We start from the raw sequence: 12,906 nt of genomic DNA on the forward strand, positions 1-12,906 counted from the left end.
ATAAAAGCAGTAAGAGCAATGACTCTTTCTGCTTGATCGTAAACAGGCAGAGGAATCTTTGGAGCAATTGCTGCTTTGTCATTTAATACGTTCTTCACCATGTAGTGCAGGGGTCTCAAACTCGCGGCCCGCGGGCCATTTGCGGCCCTTGCTACAATATTTTGTGGCCCTCGCCGGCAAAAGCTTCCTTATAGTTCGCTTCAGTGCTCCCAAGTAATCCGCCGCATCCCTGCCGCTAAACGAGTGCTGCAGAGCCCCCAAATCGCCTGGGGGGCAATCCGCCGGCATTTCCTGACGTCAATCGCTGCACAGATCGCCGCCTCTCCCCACCCCTCTCTGTGAAGGAAGAGTGAGAGAGGCGGCGATGCGCCGCGATTGTGAAATTCCATATGCGGCCCAGCCTCATCCTGACTTTGCCTCCTGCGGCCCCCAGGTAAATTGAGTTTTTGAGACCCCTGATGTAGTGTGATACAAACTATACATGATGCTTAAAGTGAACGGAACACTACTTTAACCCTTCTGGCGGTATAAAAAAATCCGCCAGGAGGGAGCGCAGCAGTTTTTTTTTTATTTTTTTTTTCCTATATCATGTAGCGAGCCCAGGGCTCGCTACATGATAGCCGCTGCTCAGCGGCATCCCCCCGCCCTCTTCGATCGCCTTCGGCGATCTCCGATCAGGAAATCACGTTCAAAGAACGGGATTTCCTGGAGGGCTTCCCCCGTCGCCATGGCGACGGGGCGGGATGACGTCACTGACATCGGGACGTCATTGGGAGTCCCGGGCCACCCCTCGGCGCTGCCTGGCACTGATTGGCCAGGCAGCGCACGGGGTCTGGGGGGGCGAGGGCGTGCGGCGCGACGGATAGCGGCGATCATGCGCGGGGCGGCGGCGATCAGTGTGCTGGCGCAGCTAGCAAAGTGCTAGCTGCGTCCAGCAAAAAAAAAATTAAACAAATCGGCCCAGTAGGGCCTGAGCGGCACCCTCCGGCGGCTTACCCCGAACTACGTTCGGGGTTACCGCCAAGGAGGTTAAAAAAAAATGTGTCAAATTAATCTCCCCCCTAAGGGAGGTTCATAAAATGTGGTGGGTAAAGCAGATATGTACTTATTTTCAGGGGGCAGCTCCGGAGACCCCCGCCTATATTGATGACTCCATTTTGCATCCCCTGGGCCATAGAGCCACCGGTTCCCTTAATTTTGTTCTATGTCGCTAGCAGTTACCATGCATGCTTGGGACACACAATGTATGCCGGGAGATGTAGTTCCCACCAATGTGATTTCCAGGGCAGGAGTTGTAACCACATCAATAAACTACATCTCCCGGCATGAATTTCGCTTCCTTGGCATGCATCGCAGTGGCCCGGAAGACAGGTTATTACCATGGGAATTTTAACCTGCGGCATGGAGGACAGAAAATGGAGGCTTCCATATGGACAAGGGGGGGGGGGGGGGCTATGGAGCTCTACTAGGTAAGTAAGTGCCTGCTGCACACCCCCTCCTTCCCCAAATTGTACATCTTTTACAAACCTCTTTTAGGGGATGGTCTATTTGACAAATTTTCTGAAGCTGGGAGCACACAGGTGCTCACCCATAAATGGATATCCTGCCTAAAATCACAAAATACAAAGTCTTGCAAGGTCTTGTAGTACACAAATATCAAAATGAATCCTTAAAAGAAGGGTCTCTGTAGGGAGCTCCTTATTTGCATAAATCATCCAAAACAGGAATTTTGACAATCAACAGTAGTAAAGCTTTAGTGCATTCAGCAAAGAAGTTTTTGGCAACGACACGCTCATCTCACACATTTTACAAACCTCTTTTAGGGGATGGTCCATTTGACAAATTTTCTGAAGCTGGGAGCACACAGGTGCTCACCCATAAATGGATATCCTGCCTAAAATCACAAAATAAACAGTAGTATAAAGAACACAAAATCTGGCCAAAAAGTAAGTTAGAATAAGCCATAAAATATGCCTGGATTATGTCCCTGTCTCTGTTAATTGAACAAGTTAGTAATTTGCGCCAGTGTGATGCAAGCATGTCTTTCTCACAGACATCATGGCAAGGATTTTAACCAGGTGCGGGTACTTTTAGTGACTTGCACTACAGTCAAAAGGTTTAGAACACTACAATTTTTCCAGTTTTTATTAAAATTCAAGCAGTTCAATGTCTTTTTTTGTTTGTACTCTTAAATGAAAGTATAAAGCAAATAAAACAATTGCAATTAAAAAGAAATCATGGAATCCATGTATAAACCAAAATTTAATCTAAACTTTGGACACATCAATGTAGCCACCTTTGGTAGATATAACTGCTGAAGCCAGTTGGGTGGTCCAGTATTAGTCATGGAGATAATCCAAAGATATTACAATAAAAGTTGTTTAGGTGATACCTTTAATTACTAACTGTACAAGATTTCTTTGCAAGTTTTCGAAACTTCAAGTTTCTTCTTCAGGCATGTTTCAGAACTGGATCAGAACCATTCAAAGTACTGTCACATACACAGGCTTTATATATGATTTAGTAGGGTATACCACAATCTGATATCCTGTTACATTCTTCCTCTTTTTGAAGTCTAAAGGATCTACCTGGGGTGGGGGACTGGAAAGCACTCTCTGGCTACCTATACTGGGGGGGGGGGGGGCACTCTCTCATTAACTATACTTGGGGAGTGCTCTGTCTACCTATACTGGGGATGGGCACTGCCTGGCTACCTATACTGGGGGGGCACTCTCTGGCTACCCAGAACAGGGGCACTATCTGACAACCTATACTGGGGTGGTGCACTCTCTGGCTACCTAGAGCAGGGCCACTACCTGGCTACATATGCTGGGGAGCTCTCATAAATTTAAAGCAGTAAACCATGTGACATTTTAGAAATACCAAAATAATTAGACCGCCAAGGGGATTAAGGTGCATAATTTTACCATATCTACATACAAGAAGGGTAAACTTGAGTAAATGTCCTTTGAATGGATACTTCAGGCAATCCCTCGTATAGAAGTGGTAATACCTCAGGGGACACCTGTACACATGCACTATATTTTTGGCTAAAACCACCCCAAACAGCCGCCAAGTTTTGCCTACCATATGTACAAGGCTGACTGTTGAACTTTGGGCTGCTGCAGAGACCTGTAAGCAACAGGCAACTAGAAAGTCCATATCTCTTCAGCAAAGTAAAGCCAGTATCACACTGAATATAATTTGTTATTGATCTTGGAGACAGCTTTTAAGTACACTTGTCCTTTAAGTGATGAAGCCGTAAAATGTATCATCACAAAAGTACAGCAGCCAGAGAAGTAGAAACGCTAAATAAATATCTGCCAGTGCTTTCATTTCTATTATTGCAGAGCTTTAAAGTAATCCTGCTTCTCCACATATTGTAAACACAGGCTAAGAGGTTCCAAAACATATATTTTCTAATCTTCCTGGATGCTCCAGAAATCTCTAAACCCTGAGTGCTAAGTATGCAAATATTGACTTCAAGCTCTGCTAACTGAGCTTAGGCACACTTGAAGCAGTGCTGCTAGCAATAGACTTTAGGTTACTGCAGTAATTTCCAAGGAATAGAAGTCAGTGGCCAGAAGATCAGGAGCTGTTGTTGATTAAGGCAGCCAGCAGGAGGCCTGATGAGACAGACAGCATAAACACTGCTGGAGAGCCGAGTATCACTGTAAACTTTTTATTTATTTTCTAGCAAGCAATCGGGAGAGTTCAGTGGTTTATAGACCTTCTACGGGAAGCTACAATTTAGCTGCTTTGTGGAGTTAGACTGTACTACTGAGTTTTTCTATATTTCCGTGGCAGTCCTGAGGTCATTTAGACTACGCACCACACTCTTTCAGCATGCTCTTCTTTTTTAATGGTCTGTGACTGAGGGATACAGCCTCAGCAACTACTGGTGTGAAAGATGCCATTTACAAATCAACACACTTTTTTTTCAGGGGCTTCTTAACTAACCAAAATGAACGAAGGCAGAAACTTTAACTGTATTATTATTTTTATTTAGTATTTATTTAGCACCAACATCTTCCACAACGCTTTACAGAGTATGTATGGTCTTGTTACTAATTCTCCCTCAGAGGAGCTCACAATGTAGTCTCTACCGTAGTCCTATGTCTGTTATAGTCTTGGGCCAATTTTAGGGGGAAGCCAATTAACTTATCTACTTATCTACCGGTATATGTTTTTGGATTATGGGAGAAAACCCATGCAGACACAGGGAGAACATAAAAACTCCTTGCAGATGTTGACCTGGCTGTGATATGAGCCGGGGACCCAGTGCTGCAAGGCAAGAGTGTTATCCATTAAGCCACTGTGCTGCCCTCTGTAGAGGGTTAAAACCTCAAATGTTTTCACAGGTAGGCTAATGAATGACAATCCTCCTCTCCCCTCCCTTTTACCCCCACCCCCAAAAAAATCAACTTTGATATGACCTGAACAAGTAGTGGAGGTACAGGCATGAAACACCACCACCTCTTCTTTCCCCAATGAAATCATCCTCCAACATCAGCAATTGTATAGAGCAGAGTGTATTGTGACTACACTCTGAAGCCTTCTGAATGCCTTTGCAAAATTAACTTTAAAGAAACTCAGAGCTGAAATATTATACAGGATTTATACATACCTGGGGCTTCCTCTAGCCCCATCTGCACGTATCGCTCCCACGCCACCATCCTCCGCCTTCTTTGTCCTCTACACCGGGTCCTGTAACTTCTTGCAGTCTGGGCCAGTCTAAGCAAGCGCAGTGCGTTCACTCCATACTGCGCAGGCGTGTAAGGCAGGCGCCGGAGAGACGAGTCACTGCGCATGCATAAAACTGGCTGCATCTGGCCAAAGTTACGGGACCTGATACAGAAGATGGAGAAGGCTGAGGACGGCGGCGTGGGAGTGATCCAAGCGGATGGGGCTGGAGTAAGCCCCAGGTATGTATAAATCTTGTATAATATTTCAGCTCTGAGTCTCTTTAAGGCCGGATTCACGCTATAAGCGCTTTTGTGAGGGTTTGCATTTGATTAGCGCTTGCTGAGGTAAAAGTGGTAAAAATCGGTGCGATTGCGGCAATTTTTACCACAATTAATGAAAGTAAAAGGGAGCGTTTTTTTTAACAAGCGCTAATCAAACGCATGTTACCATTGAGCAAGAAGTAATGTTTCCTTACAGAGTTCCTTTTTTTGCCCCATTTTTTTACTGGGACAGTTCAGGTCTGCTTTGCATGTAGATAATTCTGTGGAGTTTATTTCTAGCAGCTGCCAGCGCTGTAGGGGGGCAGAGTTTTATTTGACAAACACATGCTATGATTCTCACAGACGCGGATATTGATCTGATTTGAATCATACCAGTTATGCAGTGACCTGTATCCATAAAAAGAAAAGATCAGATTTTAAAACCATAGTCTGCAAATATGTTTTCTATTTTGTTAATTCAGGGTCACCAGCACAGATGATTACTTTCTAAGTGACGGTCTTTATGTTCCCGATGAACAGCTTGAAAATCCCAAACCTCTTTGCTTGGACGTCATATTGTTGAACCCTGTGAAGGAACCAGGCTGTGAAGATGCAGAAAAAGGTGAATCTGCAGCTAAAAAACTAAAGCTTGCGGAAAATGATGAAGTAGCAGGTGGTCCTGCCTCTGCATTTCAATGTGCCTCTTTGCAGGAAGCCTCCTTTGCTTTGTGCGATGGAGCAGAAGGCTCTTTGAGAAAGGTCACTTCCTCTAGTGACAGCATGGAAACAAGTGGTGATATGAACACCGTGTCTTCACAGAATACTAAACTTGCAGCAAATATTATGGAAATCTTACAGAAAGGGGATGCGTATGTGCTGGATGTTGATTTAGATTTCTTTTCAGTCAAGAATCCTTTCAAGGAAATGTATACACAGGTGAGTGTCTTGTGAAAAACATCAGCTACTTCTTAGTAGCAAGGTATAGTTAGCCTGTGCATGGTCTACAGCACTGTGAGGCCAAGAGATATCTGCTTAAATATCAGTAAATCAAGAAGGTGGGCTTTATTTGTTAAAGAGCACAATAGTGCATGTATTTGCCTATTTTACAGTATATTTTTTTTTATTGTAAGTAAAAGATTCTCGGGACCCCCTTATTAACCTCCTATATGTGTACACATTCTGTCACCCTGATAAGATAAAGCTGTTGTAAATCTAGGTGGTGCATGTGGCTCTTTAAAGTGAACCTGAGACGAAGCACCCTCATATATCTTACCATCTACATCAGTGGCAACATTAGAGAAAACACCCACCCTGCTCTCTGTTTCATTCTTCTCTGCTCAGTCTGCTTCTAATCAGCCCTGATAAAATCCCAGACTGAGCATTCAGTCTGGCTTTGCTCAGGAATCATTATAGCCAGGGGATGTTGCGCAGATGATCCGGCAGGCCAGAACTCCCACTAATGCATCAGGAAGGGTTGGAGGTTACTGAGCAACATTGGATTCTCATCAGAGCCTGCCCTGAATGGCCGCCTTGGCTGAAAACAATTTAAATTGTGTATAAGGCTTTAGAATCAATAAATTATGGCGTTCTAATTAACAAAACATGATTTATGTAAGGTTCATAAAGAATACTGGTTGCATTCAGTTTAGCTGGTGAGTTGTAGAGAGAGGGCTGCCATAAAAGAGACTAGTTAATGCAAACCTGAAGTGAGAAAAAGTGAGAAAATTCACTTCAGGTTTGAGGATTACCAGAGTAGAGGGAGGGCTCTGGATAATATTAGAGCCTTCTTGTTCTTCCATCTGGCCCCTCATTGCAATGCTTTCTGCCAGTAAAGCTGTTCCATGAAATGGCTCCCTGGAATTACTTCTATGCCCATATATATCTTAGGATTGGTGCATTGCTACTGTGTATGTGCGAGTCCACATGCAAACTAGTACTGCAACCACTCAGGAATTTGAGGGAGTTATATCATTTTAGGTACACATTATATTGAATAATTTAAAAAAAAAAAAAAAAAAAAACCTCCAGTGGAAAGACAGAACAGTGTCATGAATGCAACATACTATGCAGCTAGGACATTTTCAAGTCAACCCCTTTCACCGTGGAAGAGTCCTAATCCTCTGCACTGGATCAACTTTGATGAGAAAATGTTTAATTTGACTAATGGAGAAACAAATTAAAAGCCTACAAATGAACAGTGTTACTGTCTGAATCTGGGTTTTCTTATTAGGAATGCCGGATAATATAATAATATATGCCGGATAATACCGTCTAAAGCACTTCCGCACCTTTATGTTCATAAAGAGTCACAGAGCTGCAATCCACGTTGGACTTCCGTGGTTCTATACTTCCATTTTTCATGTTACTATAGCATGTGAAGCGTGACGTGGAAAGCCGCTCCGTGACTTTCTTCCAACAGAAAGGTGCTGGAGTGCCTTGGATGGTATTATCTGGGTTTGTGGATAAGGATGCTCGGATTTGAACAGCAATACTACATATGAATGTGTAAATTGCTACACAGCACACCTACAACTGGTATGACTTTGGCATTTTTGATGATTGTCCTTTAAAACTATGTTCCATAGACAGGGACATGTAATCACAACCATGCTGCATTTTGTTGTGGTTTTGGAAAAAGCAATGTTTTTTCTGTGGTTAGTTTATTTATTTTCCGACTTATTGGAACTTTGGCAAATCTAAAGTGTAAGTGTACCTAAATACATAGCATGGTGATCAAAGCATGTGGCTGTTCCCTTCTCTCAGTGACAGTCTTATATCATCTGTAGACAACAAAGGCAGGTTTTTAATTTTCTTCATGCAGCTTCCTCATACTCCTCTATTGCACGTACAGGATTTATATGTACCGTATTTATGGCTGCTAGCTCAAAAGACATGTTAAGAGGGTTAGATCTTGTTGGCACTCCATCTGCACTTTGATATTAGTGACTAGTTTTATTTTTATAATCTGTTTTTGTGAACACCTCAGTGTGTACCCAGGTGATGATGCTCTATTTTATATTTTTAGGATGAATACAAGATATTGCAGGAGTTGTACAGCTTCAAGAAGCCAAGTCCAGATGCATTGGAGGTAAATTGTCACTTTACTGTAGCACCATGAGACATATAGGAATTTAAAGAGAATCTGTATTGTTAAAATCGCACAAAAGTAAACATACCAGTGCGTTAGGGGACATCTCCTATTACCCTCTGTCACAATTTCGCCGCTCCTCGCCGCATTAAAAGTGGTTAAAAACAGTTTTAAAAAGTTTGTTTATAAACAAACAAAATGGCCACCAAAACAGGAAGTAGGTTGATGTACAGTATGTCCACACATAGAAAATACATCCATACACAAGCAGGCTGTATACAGCCTTCCTTTTGTATCTCAAGAGATCATTATACACAGGCAGTGTGCATAGAGGGGTCAGGAAAGGGGAGATGCATCACAGAACCACAACACTGAAGAACTTGGCAGCCTTCCAGACACAGGCTGACAAGTCTGACAAGAGAGAGATAAGTTGATTTATTACAGAGACAGTGATAGTAGAAAGTGCTGCAGTAAGCCAGAACACATTAGAATAGCTTTTGGAACTTGTAGGATGATAAAAAACAGGATGTAATTTTTGTTACGGAGTCTCTTTAAAGTGAACCTGAACTAAGTTGTCACTTACAATACATAGTAAAAAGCTGGCAGCTCTTACAGTCTTTGGACTAGTCCATCTCCTCATAGTATATTATCAGTATTTCCTTTATTTATTTTTACAACTACACTCCCTGGAAAGGATCTTAAAAAGATGTGCACACTATTTTGGCAGTTGAACTAAGCAACTGCCATTCGGTAAGTGCTTTTGCAACTAAAGAAATGCCTGAGAATTCCCCATGAGGAGATGGAGTAGTCTAAAACCTGTGAAATCTGTCAAGATTTTAACTACCGGTAGGTACTGTAAGTGACAGCGACATAGGAAAAAAGTAATTTATACACTATAATTAAAATACTCATTTTTAAAGGGACTCCGAGCTCACCCAAAAAAAGAAAGTTGTACTCACCAGGGGCTTTCTCCAGCCCAGTGCTGGTCGGGAGGTCCCATGCCGGCGTCCTGGCTCCTCTCCTCCCCGCTCCGGAATGGCTGACAGGCCGCAGCCCGGGCGACACTCGGCAGAGTGTCGGGCTGCTCCTTCCGCGTATGACGCGGCTGACGTCACACGCCGGCCGCCTCGCGTCATCACGGCGGCCTGCGTGAAAGTACTGCGCATGCGCGATTAAAGCGCGCATGCGCAGTACTTTCACGCCGGCCGCCGTGAAGACGCGAGGCGGCCGGCGTGTGACGTCAGCCGCGTCATACGCGGAAGGAGCAGCCCGACACTCTGCCGAGTGTCGCCTGGGCTGCGGCCTGTCAGCCATACCGGAGCGTGGAGAAGGAGAGGAGCCAGGGCGCTGGCGTGGGACCTCCCGACCAGCACTGGGCTGGAGAAAGCCCCTGTGAGTACAACTTTCTTTTTTTGGGTGAGCTCGGAGTCCCTTTAAGAGAGCACATCATTTTTAACCACTTAAAGGGAACCTAAACTGAGAAGGATATGGATTTTTCCTTTCAAAATAATACCAATTCCCTGACTCTCCTGCTGATCCTGTGTCTCTAATACTTTCAGCCACAGCCCCTGAACAAGCATGCAGATCAGGTGCTCTGACTGAAGTCAGACTGGATTGCTGCATGCTTGTTTCAGGTCTGATTCAGCTACTACTGCAGCAAAAGAGATCAGCAGGTCTGACAGGCAAATAGTACTGTTTAAATGGAAACTTCCATATCCCTCTCAGTTTAGGTTCCCTTTAAGCCTATCTGAATGAACATTCCCGTCCAGATAGGCTGAGCTTGCTCCCGCCGGCGGCCGTTAACCCAGCAATCAGTGAATGGTATTATAGCTCATTCATTATCAGAGGCTGCGGAGTTAAAGTTTCCCGTCCTCATTCATGTTCATTCATGACTTTTTGACTGACTTTTGGACTTTTTTTGAAATAGTAAAACTACACCCACATCCATTTTTTATTAAATACAGTAAATGCATTATTTTACATTTAAAACTAGCTGTTTACCTCCCACACCAAAAATTACCCAAATACATTTTTTTTATAAAAAAAAAAATAAATAAATATCACAATTTTAAATAAATAAATAGTTACCTAAGAGTCTTAACTTTTTAAATATGCATGTCAAAGGAGTATATTAATACAGGTAGTCCTCGGTTAACGAATGAGAGAGGGACTGTCGGCTCGTTCTTAACCTGAATCTGCCCTTAAGTCGGGACAGCCACCTTTGCCCCCGTTTTTAATGCAGAGTAGGCACAGTGGAAGGTAGATAGAGGACATCTCACCTGTTCCACGGCAGTAGAAGGTCCCACCGTGCTGCCCGGAAGCTGCGCGGCCCGTGTCCTCGCTCTCTTCGTCCACTGTCGTAAACGCCCCCCCCCCCCCCGGCGGCTTCACATGCGTCGCATTAGGAGGCGCCGCCACTAGGGGGCTTTTTCTGATTGCGTCATTATGCGACGCATGAGAAGCCTCCGGGGAACAGTGGATGGAGAGAGAGGACGGGCCGCGCAGCTGCCGGGCAGCACAGTGGGACCTTCTACCGCCGCTGCGCCTACTCTGCATTAAAAACCATTAAAACCGGCAGCAGAAGAGGTAGTCCCCGGCGGCGTGACGTCATCACGCCAGGTCGGCGGGCGTTCGTAAACCGGGGACTACCTGTATACTTTTTTAAATTATGGGCTTGTAAATAGTGATGGACACAAATTGAAGAAATGCACCTTTATTTCCAAATAAAATATCGGCACCATACATTGTGATGGGGACATAATTTAAATGGTGTAATAAGTGGGACAAATGGGCAAATAAAATACATGGGTTTTAATTACGGTAGCATGTATTAATTTCAAACTATAATGGCCAAAAACTGAGAAATAATATTTTTTTTCCATTTCTTTCTTAATATTCCTGTTAAAATGGATTTAGAATAACATAATTCTTAGCAAAATGTATCACCCAAAGAAAGACTAATTGGTGGCGGAAAAAACAAGATATAGATCAATTCATTGTGATGAGTAGTGATAAAGTTACTGGCAAATGAATGGGAGGTGAAAGTTGCTCAGATGCAAAAAATTAACAACCCTATGGGCTTAAGTGGTTAAGATAGTAGCATGCCCACTCCCGCTTACAGTATAAGCTGGTAGTAAAAGTACAGAGTCTAAAGATCCCTGTTTGAAATATTTACTTCTAAAATATCTTTATCTAATGCTTTAGAACTGCTTCTGTTCTCTTTGGTTGAAAATTGCCCGTCTACTCTTTTTCACTCTTGTAACGACCTTACAGCAATTTTGAAAGCCCTGAGTGTGAGAATTGGATAAGGTATGACTCATTTTTTAAATGTATTCATAAGAGTGAGCTGCATGTATTTTAAAAGAGAGCTAGAATCGGTAGTAGAATTAAGGTTCAAACTGATAACCTTAACTGCTCTGCAAGTACTCCTTGGCCTTGGTGATCATTTATGGTGAACACATTGAGAACGTATTCCATTTTTCTTCTTGATGAATCCACAGGATGCTCTTGTGGATTGTGTAGAAAACCGTATACACCAACTTGAAGACCTAGAAGCTGCATTTGCAGATCTGTGTGAAGATGATGGAGAGGAGGCGATACAAAGATGGGCTTCCATTCCTGGGTATGGAAATAAAATTTCATTCTCACAAAATAATGGATGTATAGATGTTCTGACAATGGCATTTTCTTCTTCTTTGAATTAGACTTTTTATGGTATATTTTATTTTAGTTTTTATTCAAAAAGGACTTTATCCTTTTATACTTCATGATTTTTTTTTAACAGGATTTGTTGCGTAATTTGTTAGAATTATATATCTTTAGCACAAGGAAATGGGTACACATTAGATTTGTATGAGCGTAGGAAGGTAAGTCACCCTAAAGGACACAGCACCATGTTAAATTTTAAACTAAAATTCACTTCAGGTATCTGTAATGACAATTATCAGCACTTAAAGCGGACCCAAACCAAACATTTTTTTAATTAAAATTATTTAGTTGCACCACTCTGACACATACAAAGATAAATAAACACTCCTTCAAACCTATGATCATTTCAGTGCATGCTTTTCACCCTTCTCTTTTCATAACTAGGGTTATACTGGGGGCAGCCATTAGCAATTCCTCCATTGCCAGACACCATCTACTCCATCAGTTTGCCGGAAAAATCCCGGCAATTTGAAAGGAAGGGAGGGGTTTCTCCAATAAATGTAAAATATTTTATATTTGTCATCATGCAGCTGAAAAAAGGCTGCTATTTATTATTATAATTTAGAAAATAGATTTTATTTCTGAAATCTTGTATTTTTAATTTGGGTCCACTTTAACATTTGTTTGATTAACAGGACACATTTATTATATTTTAGTGGTGAATATTCTACATTTATATATGTGGCTATTTCTAGAGCAACAGGTCATCAGTGGTTGGAACTCATTATGTAATTTTTTAGAATATGTGATTTATTTAACACTGATCATATAATGTTTGGTCTTAAAAAGCCTTTCCATTTTGTCCATTTGATAAATAGGAATACAGGATATACAGGATATTTGCAGTATAAATTGGAAAACATTTTGAAAGCGTTTTTACACGTCTAACAGGTTTTTTTTTGTTTTGTTTTTTTTACTTTGAAGCCTAATCTGATGATCTGGTGATGGCATTACAAAATCTCCTCGGTATAATAATAAATGTTGTAAAATGCAATGGGCTCCTACTCTACCTTCATCCAATTCCCCCTTGCACGCACGCACGCACGCACGCACGCACACACGCACACACACACACACACACACAGCTACACACACACCCCTACACACACACCCCTACACACACACACACACGCTGCTATTTCAAACACTGTTGTTGTGGCACCT

General features: G+C 42.5%; 1 protein-coding gene across 4 annotated transcripts in view; it reads left to right on the forward strand.

The window, feature by feature from the left end:
• The window catches only part of C5H5orf22 (chromosome 5 C5orf22 homolog), a 69,648-nt gene that overhangs the window by 31,654 nt on the left and 25,088 nt on the right, over positions 1–12,906 (forward strand). For all 4 annotated transcript variants that reach the window (XM_068236741.1, XM_068236742.1, XM_068236740.1 and 1 more), the window contains exons 4-6: positions 5,429–5,882; positions 7,972–8,034; positions 11,535–11,656. In XM_068236741.1, coding sequence (XP_068092842.1) covers positions 5,429–5,882; positions 7,972–8,034; positions 11,535–11,656 — 639 coding nt within the window. The remainder of the gene's footprint in view (positions 1–5,428; positions 5,883–7,971; positions 8,035–11,534; positions 11,657–12,906) is intronic.

This window comes from Hyperolius riggenbachi, chromosome 5 (genome assembly GCF_040937935.1).
Source record: "Hyperolius riggenbachi isolate aHypRig1 chromosome 5, aHypRig1.pri, whole genome shotgun sequence".
Taxonomy (NCBI): Eukaryota; Metazoa; Chordata; class Amphibia; order Anura; family Hyperoliidae; genus Hyperolius; species Hyperolius riggenbachi.